The 26,570-nt window shown below is 36.1% G+C and overlaps 1 protein-coding gene across 1 annotated transcript in view; it reads left to right on the forward strand.

Moving 5' to 3' along the window:
• The window catches only part of TAF4B (TATA-box binding protein associated factor 4b), a 128,016-nt gene that overhangs the window by 56,674 nt on the left and 44,772 nt on the right, over window positions 1-26,570 (forward strand). Inside the window, exons 10-13 of the mRNA XM_058556921.1 lie at window positions 10,317-10,486; window positions 14,135-14,265; window positions 19,178-19,303; window positions 25,335-25,391. Of these exons, the coding sequence (XP_058412904.1) occupies window positions 10,317-10,486; window positions 14,135-14,265; window positions 19,178-19,303; window positions 25,335-25,391 (484 nt within the window). The remainder of the gene's footprint in view (window positions 1-10,316; window positions 10,487-14,134; window positions 14,266-19,177; window positions 19,304-25,334; window positions 25,392-26,570) is intronic.

A 26,570-nucleotide genomic window follows, 5' to 3' on the forward strand; every position in this document is an offset into this window, starting at 1 on the left:
AAAGATTTGAAAATAACCAAATAGGACATTTAGAAGTAAAAAATGTAATTGTTGGATTTAAAACCTCATTGGGTGGGTAAATCAGAGTAAACCTGAGGGCCTAAATTGACTTTGCTGTACTGAGAGGATTTGTGACTGTTTCTTGTAGGAACCAGGGATGACTATTGACTTGGGACTACTTTAGACCCTCTATTCTAGGGAACTTGACTTAACCCAGCAGGCGCAGATACAATTTCTCTACTTTAACAGAGGCTCAAGAACTAGTGCTGGCCACAGGCATTTGCCCCTGAGGCAATTCTGTCTTTAAAGTGTGTGCTCATTGCTTATTTTTACTGACACCTTTTTTGACAACTTTTGTGCACCCAGCAGTGGAATGAAAATGTGTTATGCTGGTCTAGTTATAATGCTATGTAATTTCTCCTCAGTAAATCTAGTCTACTTACTGCCTGAAGCAAAAATGTCACCATTAGTATTTTCTTTGGGAAATTTCTAGCTTATTACTTTTGCCCCTTTATCTGTTGAGTGCTTATTGCATTCTAAACATCTTTCCCTATCCTGAGTTCATAATGGTGTGCTCCTGTATTTTCTCCTAAGATACCAGTACACATACAGATCACATATGCACATATACCTTTACATTTTCAATAATCCTTGATTTTATCTTTGTAAATGTCTGAAGTAGAAATTAACTTTTTCCCAATTAGATTGCTCATCTCAACGGTAGTTACTGAAGAATTCATCATCCTTACCTTTTTGATGTAAAATGCCACCTTTGTCCTATAATAAATTCTGATTTATACAGGGGTACATTTCTAGAATTTCATTTTAGTGCTATGTTTTTGTTTTATTTCTATGTTAATATTTTTGCATTTTCAATTATTATACCTTCATTATTTGTTTTTATATCTGATAGGGTAAATTCTCTCTTTATTCCTTTTTTATCAAAGGTGTCTTGACTTGTTCTTTTTCTTTCACACGTGAATTTTAGAATCGGCCGGGCAGTTCTATGAAAATTTTTTATTGAGATTATGTGATGAGGTTAATTTGGGGGAGAATTGGATTTTTTATGATGTGAACCTTCTTGAACCATAGTTATATTTTTTAGAATTCAGTTAGGTTGTAGATAACAGAAAAACTAAAAAACGGTGGCATAGCAACATAGATTATTTCTCATATTCAGGGAATCTGGAATTAGACAGACCATTGTAGGTATAACGTTCCATGGTGTTAGGACCCCAGGCCCCTTGTTCTCTTTCTTTCTGTTCTTCAAACTCTCTAGTCATGTTCCCACTGTACAGTTTTTAGCTGTGATATTCTCTAGACTTTCTGTCTGCCGCTTTTCATATGGCTTGGTCCTTCTTAGTTCAGTTTAAAAGTTGTCTCCTTAAAGAGCCTTTGCTTGGCCAACCAATGTCAAGTAGCTTCTTCAGTCATGTCCACTGTCTTGGGGCACTTATCTAAAATTGTCCTATTCATTTGTTTGTTTACCTTTCCTTGTTTTTCCCACTCCTGTTTAAATCTCTCTGAGAGTTTATAACAACTTTTATTTACTGTTACATATGTAATGTTTAGAACAATGCCTGATTCATATTAAGCATTCAAATATTTGTTGAAATAGTGAATTTTGAAAAAGAGAACAGGAGTATCTATAATCTTAGCTATTTTTTAAGGTATCTTTTATTTTTTGCACTGATATGCTTTTAATTTTTGTATAATACTTTCTAGTAATTGAGTCCCATGTAGTTTTATGCATATCTTTTTATCGTGATGTCTTTTTAAATTTGTTTGCTTTCTTGGGTACTTAATATCAATATCACTTCAGTTATTGTTAAAATGAAGCTTAAAATAGACTCTAGATGTTGACTTTTTTGTTGAGGTAATAGTATATGGCATTAGATCTTGTCTTAACTGGATGAGGTTTAATAACATAGAGTAATAGCTGCCTACTTCTTCAAAACTACTTTTTTTTTTTTTTATAATTTTATTTATTTACTTTTTTCCCCCAAAGCCCCAGCAGATAGTTGCATGTCATAGCTGCACATCCTTCCAGTTGCTGTATGTGGGACACGGCCCCAGCATGGCTGGAGAAGCGGTGCGTCGGGGCGCGCCCGGGGTCCGAACCTGGGCCACCAGCAGCGGAGCGCGCGCACCTAACCGCTAAGCCACAGGGCCGGCCCTAAAACTACCTTTTTAACTGGAAAAAAATTTTTTTGTTTGTGACCTTTTTCTGTTAAGAAAGTCATATTTTCTATTCTGCTTGTCAATATACCTGGGATGAATAAAGGAAGCGATATAGTGCTTAAACACCAGAGGGTGCCAGAGATTCGTGTTTTATTTTTCATATTCAGAATCAGAAATGACACTACAGTACCTCTACATGTTTGTATAGTTTGCCCTATTTAAACTGACTGGCTATTTTGATGATAGCAAGGAATTATTGTCAATTTTTTGAATGTGTGATAATGCTTTATGGTTAAGATGGGTTCTTTTTTAGAGTCTTTATATTTTAGAAAGAAATAAAATATGGATGAATAATGCATATATATATTACTTCTGTTAGTGAAGATATTTTAACAGCTAGGAGTTTAGTGTGATTTTTAAAAATTTTCTTTAAAAGACACTTTTAGAAAATAATATAGGACGAGGTTACATGCTATTTGCCTAGAGTATTACTCCACCAAATTTAATGTCCATTTTTTCATATTGCAGGAATCAGATTCTTTAGTGTACATTAAACATGTGTTCTACCTTGCTAAATATGTAATTCATTGTTTTGTCATGTATTTAAGTCTTTTTGTCCTTATATATACAAGTATATCAATAATATGTATTCATTATATAATATATGACATAATATTTATGGTTAATCTTTCCGAGCAGGGACTTAGGAAAAAAAATAGTCTCTGGCGATAAAAAAAAACGCTCACCTTGGGAAGATCGAGTTAGAGAAGCATCCACGTGAGCTGTGCCCAGATTAGCTCTAAATCTAGGGTTAGAATTCAATAAAAAAGTCTTCTTGGAAGTTGCCTTCTGCTAGATCTTGTAAGAAATTAGGTTCTTAAACGTTCCTCACAGGGAAATTACATGAATGAAGACTTGGAGATGAGATTGTGAAGTCTTTCAAAGTTTTCAGCCAGATTTGTCATAGTAAAAGTTCTGTTTAGGAAAAATTATGTTTGTACTTACATGCCAAGTGAACTGGGAAGGAGAGACATTAGAGGTAGATAAGGCCATGAAGCAAAGGTTGAAGTTACCTGGGCGGGAGATAGAACATATCTTATTTATATGTCATGAGTGTCCTCCAGAAGGACCAAAGCCACGAGACAGTGATGATGCTATGGTATGGTTTATAATAAAACTTTCTGAACAAGATTAATCATTCAATTGAGAATAATCATCATTATCATGTTATTTGCCCTTTTCAGTATATTATTTGTATTGATGTTTCAAAAGCCACGATGGTAAAACAGCTGGCACCTTAGCATTGATCAAAGCAGGGCACTTGTGATAGGTACAGTTTTCACCTCTATTTTATAGGTAAAGGGAATTGATGAATGGAGATGGGAAGAAACTTATTTACGGTCATCCTTTTAATAATTGTCAGAAGAGGGATTGAAACTTTGGTCTCTTTAGCTCAAGAATTGGTACTCTTAATTTTTATAGCTCAATATTTTTCCAAATGTGATCCACAGACTGTTTGCATCACAGTCAACTAGGTGTGTTTGTTAAAAAAACTCCAGGTCTCCATCATAGACCCACTGAATGAGAATTGTAGCTACTGTGTGGGTGTGTGTTTGATTGTGAGACCTGCATTTAAAATATACTCCTAGGTGGTTCCTAAAATCATTCAAGTTTGAGAAATACTGCAGTATGCTATGCTACATTTGAGTTAATAAGTATAAAGGCAAAGGGAATTTCCCATGAGAAAAATAACTTCAAAAAAGGCATAGAAGGAGGAATAAACTGGGTGTTGTGTAAGTTTGCATACTGGCTGCAGTAGAGAGGTTGTGCCTGAGAGTGATGACAAAGAATATTGAAGGCAACTTCTTTTACCAGGGATTAGTAATCTACGAGAAGAACTTGATCTTCTTAACATAAAATTATTTGTTTATATATATATATATATATATATATATATATTTTTTTTTTTTTTTTTTTGTGAGGAGATCAGCCCTGAGCTAACATCCGCCAATCCTCCTCTTTTTTTGCTGAGGAAGACGGCCCTGGGCTAACATCTGTGCCTATCTTCCTCCACTTTATATGGGACGCCGCCACAGCATGGCTTACCAAGCAGTGCGTCGGTGCGCGCCCGGGATCCGAACCAGCGAACCCCGGGCCGCCGCAGCGGAGCGCGCGCACTTAACCGCTTGCGCCACCGGGCCGGCCCCTATTTGTTTATATTTTTAAAACAAATTATTTATTTGGACTAGGTAATACATACATTTTGCATATAATTCAAAAGGTACAAAAGGATATACTATGGGAAAATAAGGTTCTGCCTTACTTCTTTTTCCCTCTGGTACCCAGGTTCCTAGCCTAGAGCTAACCACTGTTAGCAGTTTCTTGTGTATCTTTCTAGATATAATCTTTTCAACATAGATAGTAGTATACAATACATAATGTTTTACATTTTGGTTTTTACAGCTTAGTAGTAATAAATCTTGGAGATTATTTTATATTAGTACATATTTGTTGTAATTTGTTATTTTTAACAAAGTTACATAATGATGGACATTTAGGTTGTTGCCAGTGTTTTGTACTAGGAAAACAAAGCTGCAGTGACTATCATTTCACATAATTTCCAGGAACAGCAGTTTATTCGTTTTAAATTGTCGGATAATATCAAATGACTCTCCGTGGAGGTTCTATTAACAAACTACACTCTGAGCAGCAAAGCTTAAGATAGCAAATTTCTACAGGTTCTGGTGAACTGTAAAAAAATTTTGCCAATCTAACAGGTGAAAAATTATATCTTATATTTCTTTTATGAGTAGAGTAGAACATCTTGTATTGGATTTATTTTAAATTTTCTGTTAGCTGAAGATTCATATGCTTTGTCCATTTTTCCATTGGATCATTGGTCTTTTGCTTAGTTATTTTTAGGAGCTCTTTATATATTAAGGTAATTCCTTTTTCCATGATATGAATTACTTCCTTCAGTCCTCAGTCTAGGATGTAGGGACTGTTGATGTTGTCCTTGTTTTACTGAAGACGCAGGTCTAGAGAGGTTAATTAATTTGTTTTATTTCACATAGATAATAAGTAGCAGACTTGAGATTCTGTGGTAGGCGGTTTGACTCAGAGGCCTCGTCGTTTTTACCTACTGTTCTTCTACTTCCTGGTACATTGTAAGAGAGAAACAGCACACCGATCTGAGCACATAGCAGTTCCTCAACTATTTAAGTACCATTTGTGTACTTCTCTACTAGGAATGATAGGTGATAAAGATGATTAATATGATCAATAAAATTAGTGTAGGTAGAGTTTAAGGCAAATATATTGATTATTAGAATAGAAGACAGAGTAAGACCTACGGTAGCAGAGACAAAATGTGCTCTTAGAGTTCGAAATTTGTAGCGATTAGACAGATGCTTAAAAAGTATAAAAACAAACCAGCATTTCTAAAGTAGGCATTTGAAATAGGCCTATATATATAAGGCTTTGACAGCTGAAGGATAAAAAGCAAGAGGTGTTGAAGACTAGAACAAGAAGGGAATAGCCTGAGCAAAAGCCAGAATCAGTAGTCACCACTTGATAGCCAGTAATGGGAGGGAAGTGTGCTAAGGTAAGGACCTTACCTGGAAGGCCTTGAATATCAGGTTGAGTTCATGGGAACAGGAAAGGTTCTTGAACAGGAAAGTAATGTGCTTCACTCTACTTTAGAAGAACTAGTCTGGTGCTATTCTAGATCTTAAGAGGTTGGAAGAGATTTAAGAAGGCAGGCACGAGCAGTGGTTAGCTTTATCAAAAGCTCAGGAATTAGATTAGTTTCAGAAGCCAGAATGCAAGGCATTAATGATAATTGGGTAATACTTCTTTAACTTTTGCACAATACCCTATTACACCCTGCGGAATCTTGAGTTGGAAGGCTTTTTCTACTGAGGCACTATTAAATTTCCTTTTTGTATATCTTTTAAAACAAAACAAAACAGACTATCTTTCACAATGCCGTCAACAAGGCACTGTATTAATTAGACCAGAAGACTTGAAGGCGTGGTTCAGAGACTCTCACTTTCTTCTCCCTTTAAAATTAAAACCAAATCAGAATCACAAATATGTCTCAACGTCAAAGGCTTTATTACTGCCCTGACCTATCTTAGCATTCTTGATAATGCTGCTGTAACACTGTGTTGTCTTTACTTTCAGTCTAACTCCTTTCTTAGAGGAAGTTTTAAATGGCTTGGGTGCTGTTTATTGTGGCACCTCTTCCTCTTCCCTCAGTAGGATCTTCCTCTACTCCTGCGGCCCTCTGTAACCATAGGAACTGGCAGCTGTTCTAGAGGGAGGTGTATTCAGCTTGGGGCCATACTGGGCGGGGAAGGCAGGCAAAAACAAATTTTATTGGACTGTTAGTTCCCTGTTTATTTCAGAGAAAGACTGCAAGAAGATTCTAAAAAACAATGGACTGATTTGATGAATTCCATTCAATTCTAGTACTATGCTAGGTCCTGGTAGTACATAGGCCTGGTACTGGTCTCTCCAGCCTGTGTGTGAGATCTCAACAGGGGCTATGCAGAACTCACCTATGGAAGCAAGCTGCAGTTTACAGGGCCTGTGTACCTGGTACACATCTGAGATTGTAAACATTCAGTGTTGTGTGCATGTGTGTAAAGGCTGTGTTTTGTATACCTTAAAAAATTCTGATTTTCTTTTTAAAGGAAGGATGAGGTTATAGGTTATAGGTCTTTATCATGTTTTGTATCTCCAGTTTTCTTTCTCTCAATGTTTATTTACTTATTACTTTATTAAATATCACTAATCATTTTGACTGGGTAATGCATGTACATAGTACAACATTCAAAAGGTAGAAAGGAGTATAAAATGGTATAAAATAAGTCGTCTTCCTATCCCTGCTTCCCTGTTTCCCACTCCAAAGGAGAATTTGTCATGTATCTTTCCAGAGATATGCTATGCCCATATAAGTGTGTGTGTGAGTGTGTATTTTTTTTTCAAGGTGCAGCCTATTCCGTACCTTTTTTTTTTTTTCCCGCTTCACAGTACACCTTGGCAATTGTTCTGTATCAAGTCAAAGAAAACTGCCTCGTTCTTGTAAGTGGCTAAGAGGGACCTTAGAAAGCACCTAATCTAAGTTATTCACTTTTCAGAGGGGGAAAAATTTGAGTCCTAAAGATGTTAAGTAACTGGTTGGGATTCCGTTTTGGAGTGAACTGACTTTTCATTGATGTGTTCTTGGCTTATTTTAAAAATAGATTTTGTTTTTTAGAACAGTTTTAGGTTCACAGAAAAATTGATTGGAAGGTATAGAGAATTCCCCTACTCCCACACATGCGTAGCCTCCCCCACTCTCAACATCCCCACCAGTGTGGTCCATTTGTTACAGTTGATGAACCTGCACTGACACATCATTATCACCTAAAATCCATAGTTTATGTTAAGGTTCACTCTTAGTGTGGTACATTTCATGGGTTTTTACAAATGTATAATGACATGTATCCATCATTATAGTGTCATAGAGAATAGTTTCACTGCCCTGAAAATCCTCTGTGTTCTGCCTATTCATTCCTCCCTCCCCGCTAACCCTGGCAACCAGTGGTCTTTTTACTGTCTCCAGAGTTTTGCCTTTTCCAGAATGTCCAGAATAGTTGGAATCATCAGTATATAGCTTTTTGAGATTGGCTTACTTCACTTCATAATATGCATTTAAGCTTCCTCCGTGTCTTTTCATGGTGTGATATCTCATTTCTTTTTAGCACTCAATAATATTCCATTGTCTGGATATACCACCATTTATTTTTCCACTCACCTACCGAAGGACATCTTGGTTGTTTCCAAGTTTTGGCAATTATGAGTAAAGCTGCTATAAACATCCGTGTACAGGTTTTTGTGTAGATGTAAGTTTTCAACTCCTTTAGGTAAATACCAAGGAGTATGATTACTGGATCGTATGGTGAAAGTATGTTTACTTTTGTAAGAAACCACCAAACTGTCTTTCAAAGGGGCTGTATCATTTTGTGTTCCCACCCGCAGCGAATGAGAGTTCCTTTTGCTCCTCATCCTCATCACCCTTTGGTGTTGTCAGTGTTCAGGATTTTGGCCATTCTAATAAGTGTGTAGTGGTATCTCGTTGTTTTAATTTGGGTTTCCCTGATGAGATAGGATGTGAGGCATCTTTTCACATTCTTATTTGCCATCATTTATCTTCTTTGGTGAGGTGTCTTTTAGGTCTTTAGCTCATTTTTTAATCAGTTTGTTTTATTATTGTTGAGTTTTAAGAGTTTTTTGTATATTTTGGATAACAAAGTATCATTTATCACATCTTTTGCAAATATTTTCTCCCAGTCTGTGGCTTGTTTTTTCATTCTCTTGATAGTTGTTTATTTATTTATTTATTTTTGCTTAAGGAAGACTCGCCCTGAGCTAACATCTGTTGCAAATCTTCCTCTATTTTGTATGTGGGCCGCTGACACAGCGTGGCCACTGACCAGCAGGGTAGGTCCGCCGAGGTGGAGTGCGCGAACTTAACCATTAAACTGCCAGGGCTGGCCCACGAAGTTGGTTTTTTAAAAACCATTTTTACTCAGACCTTTAAAAATATTTTTTTTTCACTCAGATCTTGCTCCATCTTGAAGTTTATGGTTTCCACCATTCTTACACTTTAGATGTTTAAATGTTTAGAATGTTTTTGGAAATTTTATTTACATAGGTGGCAAATTGATTCATAGAACCATTCTCAGCATCCCATACCTCTAACAATACCTCTGTGACATTTGATAAGGTGGAGTCCAACCATTTTTGTATAGTTTCTTTATATTGCATGTTTAATTTGGTGGTTTGAGATACTAATTTTTAAATTTTTAAAATTTTAATTTTAAAATTTTTCCCCATTTCAGAGAGATACCTTTTAAAGTTAGTCTTTTAAATATACTGTTCAGATAGAAAGACCATTGTTCTTTCTCTTCACTTTCAGCTTCTGTGTCTTGCACTTTACTTTCTTTCATTTAGTTTGAATCTCTTACGTATGTTTGAATGTGGGCTCTTTTCTATTCACCCTTAATGTACTGCTTTTTAGAGTTGAACACCAGAGGCCTTCATTTCTTGAGTGCTTGACAATTATAATTTATTTCTGTTTTCTGTACACAAATGCATTACCACAGGGAGGTTCGTAATTTAAATCTATTGACGTGAGACATGATATACCACTTGGCCTATACAATAAAGAGAAACAACATCTTTTTTATATAATCATGTTTGTGTAAATTATGTTGCGCATTGGTATGTGAGTTATTAGTAATGTGATTGTTATTACATATGATGATAAGGATACTGTGAGGGAATTTTAGTATTTCTTTTCTCTCTTTCTTTTCTCCCCTTAAACATATATGCTCATCTTAGTGCTGTAGCTATATAGCAATTCTATTAGATAAAAACAACTATTTAATTTTGCAAGTGGCAATGCAAGGAACTCAAACATATTTTGTGTTTTATATGTATGTCTTTTTACATGTATGTGTATATAATTTTATATTTTATATATGGACCCTTTGCAGCCATTTGCTCAAGGATGTGGTTTAATTAATTCAATTGGTATAAATGGAGCACACCAAAAGTCTGAAGCAGAAAAACAAAACTAGTTTTAATCATTTGGTTTCAGACCAGCTAATCAAGAAAGCTTCTCAAGAGCATATGTGGGTACAGACCTTTCAGGACCTGGGGATGTCTCCTACTTCTCAGTGAAACAGTGGAGTGCACTGGGGAAATCTGAGGGGCTCTTAATCATCTTGGATGAAAACAAAGAAATCTGTTTTTATTTCTTTGTCTTTCATTGCAGGGGATTTGTGGATAACTTAGTATAACTTCCAAATCCCTCTTGGTGTATCTCATTTACTAAACTGAGAGGGAGAGATGGGCGCTAGAAAACAAAGTTGCTTCTGATTCATCTTTCTGATAGTGATTAGACACCAATTAATTTTAAAGGCTTACAGGGAAAGATAGCCATTCTTCAATTCTTCTCTTGCTTGGATGAATTGAATAAAATAATGTCCTTAGTTATAAGGAGAGATTTATAATTCTTCGATCTCTTAAATTACTCATACACGTACACCATCACCACAAAGCTATCTTTTTTTTTGTATTAGAGATGAAGATGACATCAATGATGTGACTTCCATGGCAGGGGTGAACCTCAATGAAGAAAATGCCTGCATCATAGCAACAAACTCTGAATTGGTTGGCACACTCATTCAATCATGTAAAGATGAACCATTTCTTTTCATTGGAGCTCTACAAAAGAGAATTTTAGACATTGGTAAGTGCAGACTTGTGATTATTGACCTGATAGGACTGTCTGTTCCAGGGAAAATGTTATCAAAAGGGATAGCTTGGGTTGGTTTTCCAGAGCTCTGAGGCTCAAGTAAGGCTCTGTAAATAATCAAGATTTCATGGGTGTTATAGAAAGAAGTATTTTATTTTAAAACCTGTTAACTTAAATCATATAACCCATGGTTTCTGGTTTAGATAATTGAAGTTAATATTCGTATTTCTTAATGGGAGAATAGGTGTGTATGTTTTTATATGAATATATACATGTAATATACTGTTTCTTTATCCTGTTGCTTCCTTGGTAGGCATTTAGGCATGTAGGTGTACAAATGCACACTTATGTTAAGCAAGTTTGTGTTTATGAAATATAGAAACCGCGAAGGAGAGTAAGTCCCTTTTTCCTTATCTCAACCCTGAAATTCAAACCCAACCTTGCCTTAAAAGAACTAAATTAGAATATTAAGGGTCTTTCTAGGTCCAGGAGTAGTTGTTAGGTGACTGCGGTATATGAAAGAAAATGGAAGAGAGCATACCAGTTTTATTCTGGAGCCAAACAGCTTTTTTGTTGTTTTTTAATACCAAACTCACATTAATGTGAAAAACTGCTATCTTCCCAAATTAACTGAAAAAAGAGATAGGTTGTAGAGATATTGTCTCATGTGGTTATCTCATTTTTTGTGTCCTGGTCCTGAGACTTATTGGAGACCAGGTCTTCTCCTTCACTCATGTCAAATTTGAGGGGCCAGTATAGTGACCTTTGAGTATACTTGAGTAAGAACCTTTACATTTTATATTGAAGGCCTAACACAAAAACGTGAGGGTTTCTGAATTTTGATATGCCCATGGTATATTTAAAGACTACAAAGTGCGTTGCTATTACATATTTTAAGTCTACTTCATAGTGACTCAGTAAAGAAATGTGAGTTCCTACTATATGCTATACAAATGACCACTTTTTTCATCTCTAATTTAAGTTGGGTATATATTATTATTCTTTTATCACGAAAAACTAGAATTTACAAGTAGTCCTAAAAGGATAGGAATTCAGAAGAGCTGATTGTAAAATGTTTGTTTGTTGTTTGCTTGTGTTTTGTTTGACCCCACCCCCCACCCCCTTTCTTCCCTTCCTCTCTCTCTCTTTCGTTTTCTTCTTTGTGTATGTATTTTGTACTGTACAGGAGGCAGTTCCTTAATTTTGGAACAAGCCTAATAAGCACTATACCTTACTGTAATGGCTTGGGAAATTTACTGGTGTTTTAACTCCTTTAGCCATATAATTATCTAGAGCTTTGGTAGATAATAAATGAGAAGTAGATACTTAGTTTTATCAATTCCCTGTCCCCCTTCCAAATTTTATTTCTAGCTTGATTTAAACCTTGATTATATGATAGGAAAATTTTTAGTATTAGAAGAGCATTTTTGATTATTTAGAACAAAGATTGGCAATTTTTTTCCTGCAAAGGGCCAGATAGTAAATATTTGCCACTTTGTGGGCCGTATGGTCTGTGTAGCAACTGCTCAACTCTGCTATGTTACAAAAGCAGCCATATACAATATGTAAACAAATACACATGACTGTATTCCCATCAAACTTTATTTACAAAAAGGGACCAGATTTAGTTTGCCAGCCTCTGCTCTCAAGGAGAATTCTGGGGACAACTATTTGTATTTTCATTTCTTAATGATGAAACACAAACTGGTCATTTAATATGATGGGAACTGAATTATCTAAGCTTTTTTTCAAAAAAATAAAACTGTAGAGTGAATGGAATTATGTATTTCTAGGAATGTTTTCCATTTATAGTAAAATTCTATCTTTACAGAACAGATCAGAAAAGACCATTCCTTTATAGCAGATATTATAAATTTACCCAAAGAATTTTTTGGAAGATTTGCCTACTTGAATATGTTAGGAAGTAAACATGCCAGTATTCTTTCTTTTTTGCTAATTACCTAAATTAAATTACACAGTCATTCTGTAAAAATCAGGTAAGTTTGCAGACACCAACTGTATCTCTGTAATCAGTTATGTTGACTTTGTTAGAGTGTTTTATTTAAAGTGAGAATTTAACTATGTAACTTTGCCGTGTTTTATTATCAGTTTAGTGAAGATATTAGAACATTTGATTCTTCATTAAGCCCTGTAATTGTTTGCAAATCCCAGAACTTGTTTATTTCTAATATTTTTTAAAATATGGATTTTTCTTTTACATAAGGTAAATTATCTATTTTATAAATAGGTATGAAATTATTTTCAGTTTCCCCCAAAACACTAAATATCTTTAAATGCTCATTTTCTTTAATTTAAGCATGAACTGGCATACTACCTACCCTGTGTTTAGTTGTGATTTTAATCAATGGATTGTTTTGAAATTGTACTGTTCCTTCTGTAGAAAGCCCCCACTGTTTGTTTATGCTGATGGTTTTAATTAAGTAGATTTGACTTTGTAGTGTTTTTTCCCTGCTTGAATCTTAAATTGGTGATGAGTTCGGTTTTGCTACAAAGTAATGAACTACATTTTGAAGGTTTAGTATAGGAGAAGCTGGATAATTTTTTATCTTCTTGCTGTCTAGTTTGCTGTAGCCTGCATTTTGAATTAAAGTTTTAACATTATGCAATAATGTCGAAGAATGTGTTTAAGATTTGTTGGCTTTTAATTAAAGCTTATTGTTTTGCTATACTCATTCACATTTTGAAGAGTATATGAGTATGTTTCAAATAGAGTGCAAAAATCAAAGAATAATATTTTAAAAATTTCTGTGTATATGCATATGTTGCAAACAAACACAATAGCACTATTAAAAGCTCATTTAGATTAGACCACCTAATTGCCTATATCTTTAGATTTAGTTTCTGTTGATACAGGTGGTTTCACTGACCTGGAGAATTACTATTTAAATACTGATAGGGTTGATTTATAAATGAGCTTCTGCCTTTGGGTGTGTGGTCCAAATTGTTTTCCTGAAACTTTCTTCCTAGTTAGCAGAAGGAAGAATAGAATTTTGCTTTATTTATGGAAAGAGATAGGGTGAAAGAAAAGTTATTCAAATAGATGGGTGAAATGATGAGGCTTTGAACCCATTTCAATTTGTAAATTACCAAGTCAATTTATCAGAACATGAGTTAGTGCAAAATAAGCATGATTGGTAATGGACAAAAGGAGTATAGGTGTGTCTTGTAGACAAGGCATTAACAGAGACTCACAATCTGAATTCATTGAAATAAATGTCATAAATTGTTAAAAGTGTCAAACAGGGCAAAATGTAATTTTCTATTTTTTTAATTACTAAAATTAACAGAATACAGCACTAATTTCTGCAGTTATCATTTTCCTCCCTGAACACTAGACTTGATTTGTGTTCTTATTAACTTTGTCCTATAAATGACCTTGCAAGGAGAATGATTCTAGAGGCTAAGTGAAACAATGTCTATATTTTCTGAGGCTTCAGGCTAGGTTTTATTAATGTAATGTCTAAGATCTTTGAAGTTGTGACTTTACCAGGAAAATCATAATCTCCAAACCTTTATTCATAATGGGTATGACTTCCAGGGGGAACAGAATACCTGCTGTGCTAATTATTTCAATTATCAGCCACTACTAAAACACGTAATGGATTTTCTCTGCTTCCACAGGTAAAAAGCATGACATTACGGAACTTAACTCTGATGCTGTGAACTTGATCTCCCATGCAACACAGGAGCGATTACGAGGCCTTCTAGAAAAACTGACTACAATTGCTCAGCATCGAATGACAACTTACAAGGTAAAGGTAATCATTTAAAGAAGTACAAACTCTTCTCTCTCCTCTTTGTCATGTTAAAGGTGGCTTTTTTGGCATAGATTCATATTCTAAGTACATTTTTAAAGGAAATGATTGAGACTTTAATTTCATATGGGTAGAAAATCAAAGTCTCATTCTTAATTTCCTTATTTAGATACGCTTACATGACAAATAAAATTAAAAGAGTTTAAGATGGTATCCAAAGCTTCTATGTCAGTGTAGATTGAAATATGCATCGGTTCTGCCTGAGGCTTCTCCTTCTAAAGCTTTTGATTGGGAAGGGGAGGGTATGTTGGAATATTGGAATATTGGCTAGTTGTGTTCTCTTCCGTGATCTGTACCCTGCTAGCATTTCTGTTCCTTTTAATAAATTAAATGATTGCATTGAGTGCTAATACTGATGCCACTCATTATCACCATTGGCTGCTTTTATAAGAAACTAAATGCAAGCAAGAATGTCCTGTTTTGTCCCTAGTGGTATGAACGAAATCACTTGCCATCATCAAGATGAAAGCACCTAATTTATTTGAATTATGGTTTTGGTGGAGAGCAAATTTATTGGGTAGTGAGAGATGAAAAAGAAAAAAAAACATTTTCCCTCTATATCAAGAAATGTTGATAGCTAGATTTTGTACAAGATGGTATATGGATAATCTTTGGAGGTTTTTAGTTTGCAAGAATGGTCCTTGTGATGATGTCCTAGCCAAAGGTTAAAAGGAATCCAGGCAAATACCAGCTACCACACCACCGGTAAGTTCCCTGGAGGAATCATTCTATTTTCTCTCCTTTCTGCTTCATTTAGAACTTTGGAAGAACTGTTTTTAGTTGCTGAGGTCCTCATTTGCATAAAGATTTGTGAGAATTTGCTGGACCATCTTAAAAATAAGGGATCAACCAGTGAAAAAGCTGTGGGAAAAAAAGCAATAGCCGTATTTCTTTTTGTGTGTTTCTAAAATTTATCCATTTCTTCTGGGGTTGACACATGATTGCTCATGGTATTCGCTTATAATCCTTTTTATTTCTGTAATGATCCCGCTTTCATTTCTGATTTTAGTTCCTGAAGCTATAAGGTAGGTTACTGGTTTGAGATCTTCCTTTTTTAATGTAGGGATTAACGGCTATAAATTTTCTTCTGGGCACTGCTTTCACTGCATTCTGTAAGTTTTGGTAAATTGTGTTTTTGTTTTCATTCATCTCTAAGTATTTTCTAATTTCCCTTGAGATTTCTTTGATCTGTTGGGTGTTTGAGAGAATATTGTTTGCTTTCCGCATAATTGTGAATTTTCCTGTTTTCCATCTATTGTTGATTTCTAGCTTCATTCCATTGTGGTCAGAGAAGATTCTTAGTATGATTCAGTTATTTTAAATTTATTGAGACTTGTTTTGTGGCCTAACGTGCTCTATCTTGAAGAATGTTAATGTTCCGTGTGCACTTGGGAAGAATGTGTATTCTGCTGCTGTTGGATGGAGTATTCATACATGTCTGTTAGATCTAGTTGGCTTATAGTGTTAAGTCCTCTATTTTCTTATCCATCTTCTGCCTAGGTATTCTGTGCATCATTGAAAGTGTGATATTGAAGACTTTAACTATTATCGTAGAACTGTCTGTTTCTCTTTTTAGTTCTGTCAGTGTTTGCTTCATATATTTGGAGGCTCTGTTGTCTATCTTCTTCGTTATATCTTCTTGATGAATTGACACTTTTTTCAATATATAATGTCCTTATTTATCTCTTTTAACAATTTTTTATTAAAGTCTATCTTGCCTGATATTAGCGTAGCCACCCCTGCTTTCTTTGGTTATTATTTGCGTGGAATATCTTTTTCCATTCTTTCACCTTCAACCTGTTTATGTGCTTTCATCTAAAGTGAATCTTTCATAAACAGCATATAGTTGGATCCTGTTTTTTATCCATTCTGCCAGTCCCTACCTTTTGATTGAGGAGTTTAATCCATTTACATTTAAAGTAATTACGGATAAGGAAGAACTTACTTCTGCTATTTTACTATTTTTCTGTATGCCTGATAGCTGTTTTTTTGTCTCTCATTTTCTCTGTTACTGCCATCTATTTTTGTTTAAATGATTTTTTTGTTGTGTATTGTTTTGATTCCCTTCTCATTTCATTTTGTGTATATTTTTTAGGTATTTTCTTAGTGGTTACCTTGGAGATTACAGTTAACATCCTAAATTTGTAATAATCTAGTTTGAATTGATCACAGCTTACCTTCAATTTTGGGATGTGGAGGAATTAGTCTTCCTTTTTGGCTTTTTACGGTAACTTTTTAAAGAGTCTTATAATTTTTCAAACCTGGATTTCCCCCCATTGCCACCTCAGTCACCTTTTGTTTCAGAGATACATGAGTTCACTTTCATTTACAATGGGCAGTTTCTATATAAAACGTGACATGTACAATTTAGTATGGAATAGAATTTTCCCAAGTAATATTTACAATTCTGAGTGCCATCTAAAGCTCTACTGTGTACAGCTTTCAGATAGAGTTCTTCTGTTATGTATCAATAGCATATGTTCCGAGGATTTAGTTGCCTTAGGCACAATGGATAGTATCTACTCCACCTGGAACCTTAGTAACTTAGCTTAAAGCTAACACCTCCTTAACCTTCTGTCTTGTACACTGCCTGTCCTTGATTTCCCCCTGCCCACCTTTCCCCATACTCATTCCTTAAAACTGTCTGAATTTACACATATAGAAAGGCAGCTACATTATCATCCTTCTTTAAACAGAAATAGTAATCATTTAATTATATTTGGACCTACTTCAAAATTATACTTATTTTGTAGACATTGATTGTAGTAATCTTTGTGTCACAGATTTAGTCTTGTCCTTATATTTCATTTCATACCCATAGGATTTATTTTTATCTGGACAGCGTAGGAAATTTTACTCCACGAATTGCACAAAAGGGAGCTACTTTTATTAAAAGCGAAAAGCCCACGATCTCTTTCCATTTGACATCCATCTACTTTTGATAATCTTTCACCTGGTTAGATATAATTCTCTAATTAGTCATAGTCCATAAACTGAGATTTAAGTAAAGAAGTACAAAGTGACACATGTGGTACAAAGCTTTTGATCTTGCTGCCAGGAGTTTTCCCACTGAAGATAATATTATAGTCTTCTGCATGCCGGTGGCTGTGGAGAAGCTTCAGTGTTTTCCAGTTGAAAGGGGCTATAGTGCTTTCTTTAGATGGGATTCATTTGGTCTGAGTCCTTATATTTTTATTGCTAAACCACCTTACTCTGTGGTGCATGAAGACTTCAGTTAATCCAGCTGGGTAGACAGGAAGGAACGTGATAAGATTGAGGTTACTGTTGTTTAAATAAGTTTGGGGACTCAGTAGGAATAGGGGAGGCACTCATTTGTTTAGTATCTGGAGGAGTAAAGGAAGGATGCGTTAAGCCAGAGGCATTTGTATGCAAGTTGAGAGAGAGAGAAAGAATCTTAGCATGGGAGTGAGATTAGGTTAGAATTTAGAAAGTCTGAGCCCCTTTTTAATTTAGTGTTTGTTGTCCTTTTTAAATTAAATCCTGTCAGTAAACTGTCTCCAGAGTATCTGAACACAAAAATGGTAAAGATGAAATATTTAAGAAACCACTGGTTATTATGTTTATACCTCTATGGTTGGCCTATAACGTATTCCATATTCTATCTTGTATTATTTAACTTGGAAAGCATTTGACAATTCTTTTTGTATTAAACATAAAGTAAAATAAGTAGCACTAATATATCCTTGTTCGTTATACCATGTAATACTCTTTGATCTAGTTAAATACCAACAATAAAAATTTAATTTAAAAAGAATCTTGAGCATATGAAATCTCTCAGTCTCAGTTAATTGAATCAGTCATAAGCATGGGATAAAACAAAGATGGGAGTGGTGCTGTACCCATGATGTCCAAGCCAGGCACTGACTTTTGGACTAAATGTTTAAAAACATTCAGTTTTCCTATTATACAGTCTCCCTCAATCTCCCTCTTGTAGCTTGAATATCTGAATTACTGAGATGAGTAGATGGCTGGATGTCTTAAATATTGATTGGGAAGATTTCACCCCCACCCCCACCCCAAGCATACACACACTCATGTATATGTTAGAGAAGAGAGATCAGGTGGTCATATCAGATGAAGAAAATTACAAAATATTTAGATTGGAAAGCACTGTTTTATACTCTAGAATATCAGAATAAGTGGAACAAAGTAAATTTTATCATTTTATGGAACAATTAAGACAAATGATTATACTTCTCTGTTATGGCTCTCATTTATAAATTGTTTATTTCTTTGACTGCAGTTTCTGCCCAAGTTCATAACTTAAGGAAATCGTCAAAACAGGGTTTAGGATTTTAATGTTTGCCATTTTATCTTATGTTGTATTTTGATAGAAGTTGTATTCACTTGTCAAGGTTAGACCAATCCAACAATAGAAACAAGGATGATAACTTTCATCTTTGGTATATTTTTCAGTGAGGTGATTGTTTCTTGTTTTTTGTCTTTCACAGGCCTAAGATTTAATCAATCATGTTAAGGTCTGCTGAGATGTTCAATCATTTAACTAAAAAGATTTAGATTATAGGTAAATGGTACCCTCTCTTGCTTTCTATTTCCTGTTGTTAGGATCTGCTTGGCTTAATTCCTTTCTTTTCCCCCTCTGAATAAGGCTTAGTAGGGAAGCTCTTTGAAATTTAAATGCTTAATCACCTCTCAAATTTTAAGGATGATTAAAGTTCTTTTTTGTTGTTGTTAAGTCTGTTTAAACCTCCTGAAAACTTAGCTCCGTATGTATGTTGGTGTTACTGTCTTTAGCTGATTTATAACAATACCTAATGTAGAATGTGTTGCCTAGGATCATCATAAGACTTTGTTTTTTTTTTCCTAGGCAAGTGAAAATTACATCCTGTCTAGTGATACCAGGTCACAGCTCAAATTTCTTGAAAAGCTGGATCAATTAGAGAAGCAGAGAAAGGATTTAGAAGAAAGAGAAATGTTACTTAAGGCAGCCAAGGTAAGGTCCTGTGTGATTTATGAGTGAACATGGCCTGGCAAGGAGATCAGAATTGGCTTTATCATTGGTTGACTGTCTCAGATTTATTAGGCCTTTAGATTTCTCTGAAGAGTTTCTTAAAATGAAATTACTGATAAAATTTCTCACAGCTGGGATGGGGTGGTACAGTGGCTTTCAGTTAATCTAGTTTTATGAGACGTAATCTTTTGTCTCATTCTCAGTTCCTGTGTGCCTAGCATCATACCTAGCACCCCACCCCTCCCACTTCTACCCGCCCCCCCAAGTAAAAAATGGTTTGTAAAATTTTCAAGGTCTTCTTAGGGATATGATTTGATATGTTCCAAGTTGAAGTTGAGAGAGGAAGATTTGGAAAGTGGACAGGAAGGTTATGGGTAAAATTAGGAGTAATTAGGACTATATGGAACTAAATATAGGATAGGCAAAAATGATTCAGAGAGAGCGTAAAAGAGAGAACAGGTGAGCCTGTTATTTATTTATTTCCTTTCTCCCTTATTTAAACATTTTCCTGAGTTATTAGTGCCAGATGGAGTGAAAGTTAATTCCACTACAGTTTGCATTTTGTTGCTCCACATTTCTTTGTAGACCTAGGGCCTCTTCTGAGGAGTCTTAAAGGTTGGGCACTGCTTTTATTTTTTTGTTTTAAACTTAGTTTTAATTTCTAGTGTTCTTGGAAGCCTCCCCTTTACAGTATTTGTTCCGAATCATATGCGAATTACTTTTTTAAAAACTAATTTATTTTGAAATTGTCACACTTACAGAAAAGTTGCCAGAACTATACAAAGAACCCTCATCTCCTTTTCTCAGATTCCCCCATTTTTAACATTTTACTGCATTTGCTGCATCTCTATCCTTTCTACACACACACCCACCCACCCACCCACCCACCCACCCATTATCATTAGTCTCTTCCATTCTCCTTCCTTCCTTTCCTCCCTCCCTCCCTCCCTCCCTAGATGTTTTCTGTATATTCACAAAGTTGTGCACCTATCATCTCTAATTAGTCTTTTTCTGAACCTTTTGAAAGCAAGCTTCAGTTTCCTAAACATTTTAGTGCATATTTGCAAAAACAAGGACATTCTCCTGTATAACCTCCAAGTCAGGACTTGAACAATATAACGCTAATATATAATCCACAGACTCCATTTAAATTTCACCGCCTGTCTCAGCTCTGTTTCTTTTCCTTTCTTCGTCCATTTTCCCATTCAGGAATATGTGTTTCATTCAGTTGTCATCTCTTTTCAGACTCCTTCAGTCAGACTTTCTCAGTCTTTCTTTTTCTTTCATGTCTTTGACAGGTTTCAAGAGTATAGGCCTTACCTTCTGTAGGGTGACTCTCAACCTGGGTTCATCTGCTGTTTCCTCATGACTTGACTTAGGTCATGCATTCTTGTCTGGAATACATAGAAAAGATGCTACATTATTCTCAACTGATCATATCAAAATGCTACCTTAATCACCTGGTCTTGTGGGTGCCTATCAATTCTCTCCATTTTAAATTTGCCATTTTCCCCTTTGTAATCAATTAGTTTTTCACAGGAAAGTATTCCAAGATTATACCAATATCTCATTCCTCGTTAAACCTCCACATATCAGCTTTAGCATCCATTGATGATGACCGCCTGAATCAGCCACCTCTATGATGGTTGCCAAATGGTGATTCTTTATTCTCATCCTCTCTTCTACATTTATTAGCACTCTACAATATGGAAGAGCTTTCCTTTCTCTCTTATTCATTCATTCATTTATTCATGCATTTATTTATATCAGTATGGGCTCATGGATTTCTATTTGATTCAACAGGTTGTAATCCATTCCTATCATTATTTATTTTGATGCCCCAATTGCTCCTGAGTGGGAGACCCCTCCAACTAGCACTCTGTCCTTTAGTCATATCTGCATCATTCACTGAGCATGTCCTTACTTTCTGGCACGACATATTCCAGGCCGAACTTTTACTCTTCCTTCCCCAGCCCTGGAATCAGCCATTTCTCCAAGGAACCCTGCATCATTTTAGTTGAGGATGATATCCAGAAACCAAGATTAGAGCATATAGTGTGCTCATCGCTAATGGGGCATCAGTACATGTAGGCAGTCTCAAAAGGACAGATCTAAGAAATATATGTATGATGTGTATATATTATAAAACCATGAGTTTGTATGAACACCTCCAACTCCAGTCAATATCTTAGGGTTCTTTCTAGCCTTAACCTTTCCATGTCTATAACTACTTTCTCCACAGTCAGAAACTTGGCTTTCATTATCCTCGATATGTTTACTTATGTCCTCAATTTACTTATTTGATCAATGTAACTAATCTCCCAAACAGCCATGCTGGCGGACTCCTCTGTCTGCTACTACTATTACCCCTGCCCTCATTTCATTGCCCATATAATTGGCTGCCATGCGTGCTGGCCCTTGCCTTGCTGAGTCCCCCCAACCCCACATCACCCTGCACTGGCCACTGGTCTACACCTTCAGGTTTCCCAGGCCCCCACAGAGATGTGGTGCACCACAACCTTTGTCACTCTGCAGCTTCCCGTTTTCCCACAGTCTCGGTCCCCATGCTGACCCTTCCTGCACTGGGAAGGGCAGCTGGCACAGGAAGATGCTCTTCCTTGAGTCCTCGAGTATTATAAGCAAGCACACAGCCAATGTAATGAGGTGTTTTATTGGTATTTAATTTCCAATTACTATGCTATTAACAAGGTCATAAAATATTAGAAACTTGTTTAGTTATTACTGGATGTAATATGTTATACTTGCTCTCACTCTCTTTTGGCTTTTCCTCCTTTACCAAACTTCTAAATATTGGAGTGTCCCGTGTTTCAGTCCTAGGTCTTTTTCTCTGTCTGCATTCCCTCTTAAATTTATATTTCCAACTCAGTTTACATTCTGGAACTCTGGACTCATATAGCTAACTGCCTACTTGAAATCTCCAGTCCATTGGCCAATAGGCATCTCAAATTTAATATGTCCAAAAGAACTCCTGATTTTCCTCTCCCCTCAAAATACATTTTTCTCTTACAGGTTTTCCTGACTCAGTAAATGACACCATTATTTGCCCAGATGTTCAAGCCAAAAAACCTAGGAGTCATCTTTAACTCCTTTTCTCTCCTCACATCCGGTTCACTTCCTATTCTACTTTCAAAATGTATCCACCTTCTTCTTTTCATCACCGTTGTCACCATTCTAGTCTAAGTCATCCTTCACTCGGACTTTTATAATGTCTTCTAACTGATCTCCTTTCTATGATCCAGTTTTTATACTATTTTCAGAATAATTTTTCATAACAAGTTATGTATGTCTCTGTTGCTTAAAAGCCTTCAGTGGCTTCCCCTTGTACTTAAAATAAAACCCAAATTTTAGAAGGCCTTCCCTGATCTGGCATCCACCTCCCTCTCTGAGCTCGCCTCGTCTCGCTTCCTTCTTCACTCACTCTGCTCCACTCACACTGACCTTTCTTTGAACATGCCGAGTTTGTATCCTAGACTACGAGTTAGGCATCTAAAACTGAACGCTGAGTTCCCGTCCCCTAAATCTGCTCCAGTCTTTACCCTCCCAAAGTTAGAATTATCATTCTACCAGTTGCTTAGGCCAGACTTGATTGCTCTCTTTAATTCATACCCTGTATCCAATCCATCCATAAATCTGGTTAGCTCTACCTCCAGAATATATTTTGAACCTAATCATTGATCATCTCTGCTATGGCGCTAGTCCAAGCTGCTCTCATCTTTTTCACAGCCTTGTATTCACAACAGTTTTTTTTTTTTTTTTTGTGAGGAAGATCAGCCCTGAGCTAACATCCGTGCTAATCTTCCTCTTTTTGCTGAGGAAGACTGGCTCTGAGCTAACATCTATTGCCAATCCTCCTCCTTTTCTTTGCCCCAAAGCCCCAGTAGATAGTTGTATGTCATAGTTGCACATCCTTCTAGTTGCTGTATGTGGGACACGGCCTCAGCATGGCTGGAGAAGCAGTGCGTCGGTGCGTGCCCGGGATCCGAACCTGGGCCGCCAGTAGTGGAGCGCGCACATTTAACTGCTAAGCCACGGGGCCGGCCCCACGACAGTTTTTAAAACAGTCTCCTGATTTCTCTGTGTGCCTGTGCCTCTAGGGTCTCTACATAGCAGCCAGAGTGATCTTTTGAAGGTGTCATATCAGTGTCATCTCACTCCTGTTCTCCAAACCCTCCTTCTATGACTAGAATTAAACTCCATCTCCTTATCATGGCCTACGAGGCAACACCTGATCTCCAATTTATCTCCTTCAACTTGTCTCTATGCTCCAACCACGCAGGCCTTCTTTCTTTCCTCAAGTATGCCAACTTTGTTCTCAGTTTAGGGCTTTGGTAATTACTGTGCCTTCTGCTTGGAGTGTTCTTCCCCTAGATCTTTGCCTGGCTACCGCCTTCTTGTCATTCAGATCTCTACTCAAATGTCACTCCTCACAGATGTGTCCCCTCCCATTCTAGCTAAAGAAGTACCCTCCCCCTTCCTTTCTATCACATTATTCTATTTTATTTTCTTTATAGCACTTAGCACAATCAGTAATTATTTGTTTTTACTTTTTCTCCGTTATAAATGTTTTACGTATCATAAGTGTGTTTAATTTTTATAAAATTGTTTTATTATTTTTCTCAAAATGTAAGTTACTTGAAAGCAGGGACTTTGTCTTGTTATTTCATTTATATATCTCCAAGGCATAGAACACTGGCACACCAGAGTACAATTTGTACTGTGGATAATCAATAAATATTGGTTGACTGACAAAGACATGATACTCAAATGTGCCCATTTTATACTGTGGCAAAAAATTATATACGTACGTATGTACATACATATACACATTTTTATATAAATGCATATATACACATACTCATTCTCTCCTAATTTATAAGTGGAATAACAAACGAGTTTGTCTTAGTTTGGGCTGCAGTGGAGTTGTTTTAGTAGATTGGGGATAAAATGAAGAAAAAAATTACTAGCTTTGGGTAGAATTTTATGTATTTAATTAAAGTGTTTAAAATTAGAAGACACTTAATTCTAAGCAGTTTCTTTCTTGTATTTTTCTTTAACAAAAGTACTGATAAATCAGTAAACGTAGCCAATAAACTTACTACATAGGAAAATACTTTTAGCTTTTATTTGCTAGCTACCTTTAGTTAGCTGATGTTGCATTTTATAGAATATTCAGATTTATAAGGAGTTAAATAACTTTGTTAGAATGAGAAAAAGGATACACCTATCCTACACGTATTTTTCAGTGGACAAATGTTCATGGTGTCAGAAATAAAGTTTCTTACTCTGTGTTCCATCACAGCATTACATATGGAAGATAGCTCTCTTCTTATAGCAGTTCTGTGAGATGGTTCATTTTTGGAATGTTAACTGAATCAGTATGGAAAACAACATTCAGGAAACATTTACAGGATATTTACTTGTGCACAGCATTCTGTAAGGTGTTATAGAGGACCCAAAGATGCAAGGATATTCTAATGAAAACATTGGGATGTATTTCCTACTTAATTTTTTTAAATTACGTTTTTGAAGGGGGAGAGGTTTGGTTGAAGATTAGTCAGCTTCTTGATTTGAAGAGTCCTTGAAATACCATATGTTTTTCCAAAATGGCTTCACCTGAAGATTAGCCAATACTGATTGTTTTCATTCATTTGAGCCAATAATTATCCTCCTTTTCTTTTCCTTCATCTGTACCATCCATTTTTTAGTTTTTAGTGTTCCAGCAAGAACAACGTCATACCTCAACTGGACCTGACTGACATTGTTAGCATCATTTTCGGTATAAGCTTCCTTCGGGCTAGAACTGCAGCAGCCGGCCCAGATGATGAAAGGGAGGGGGGAGTAAGGGAGCGTGCACTAGACTGGATTGAGGCATTTTCCCCTGGAGCTAAGGTTTTCAATCACAAGAGAAAATTGTCGTTTATTAAATATTTAACGGCAACTGTGGTGTTTAGATGCTAGTAATTTCTATTAAAATTTTCTTTTCCTTTGATAGAGTCGTTCCAATAAAGAAGATCCAGAACAGCTGAGATTAAAGCAGAAAGCCAAAGAGGTAGGACTTTCAAGTTACCATGCTTGTCTTTGTGTTTGAGGGAAGGTTGGCAGCTCTCTCCTGGCAATTAGGTCAGGGTTTATTTTGCTGTTGCATACCATTTGCAGAAGCCTTGGGGAAGGACAGGAACTGCTGAAGGCAAGGGCAGTGCTTCAAATGAGGTCAATGAGTTATGTGCTCTCTTTTTAAAATTTATTTTCAAGGTTTAGGCCTGTCTAGAAATGGCTCTTTGTAATCTACAGCAGCGTACTTGGAGGAATATAATGTGGGATTAAAAAAAAAAGGGAAACTTCTGAGATTTAGCATCTGGGACTGTACAATAGGCTACATTTTTCCAGGGTAATTGTTCGTTTTGTAAATCTGATACTGCTTATAATTCTTTGGCTGGGAGGCGGTACTGGGATTTAGTTTTAAATGGAAAACGCCTCTGGCTTTTAATTTTCTGGGCCCAGCAGTTTTCTGTTCTGGAATGGAGCCCTTGTTTCACACAGTTCATGTTTAGCTGCAGGGGTTTTAGTTTATGGTTTAGACTGGTTAAGCTTTTACTCCCAGAGGCCTCTGCATAGCAACTGTAGAAATCAACAAATAAGTTCATTTATGTCTGCAGCCTCCTCTCAGTAGCTGACTTTTTACATTTCCCAATATCCATTTCCTGACTTTTCTAGCCCCAGAGAAAAAAGCTCCACTAATTGGAGCTTATTTTAATTGAGCCTTAATATTGGATCTCACTGGAGTTGCCCCCAGAGCTGCTGAGAACAGAAGGAAATGAAAGTACCTAAGGTTGAGGATGTGGTGTGTATATGGGTGTGTGTGTGAAATTTTTCACTTGACCTACAGATTCTTTTCCCTGCTGAATAAATCATCAAGCCTGTTCACATTTCTGATTAAGGATCTGACAGCAGACGATAATAAAGACAATTGAGGTCTGAGACGTGATATGGAGCTGAAGAAATTGGTTTCTATAGTTACTTGACTGATTTCATGCGATTTTTAAGGATCTTTGTGCTAAATAAGAGTGATTTCCTGAGCAACCTTTTTCCTTAACTGTGCCTCCTGAACTATGAAATTTGTTGTTGCTTAACATTGCTGCGTTCGGCTCCTAGGTGCCAGCAGCAGCAGGTTATTTATGAGTGTTTTAAAGGCCCTTATTGTTTGGAGTAATTCAGGAGCTGAGGCAAA

The sequence above is a fragment of the Diceros bicornis genome, chromosome 16, assembly GCF_020826845.1.
Source record: "Diceros bicornis minor isolate mBicDic1 chromosome 16, mDicBic1.mat.cur, whole genome shotgun sequence".
NCBI lineage: Eukaryota > Metazoa > Chordata > Mammalia > Perissodactyla > Rhinocerotidae > Diceros > Diceros bicornis.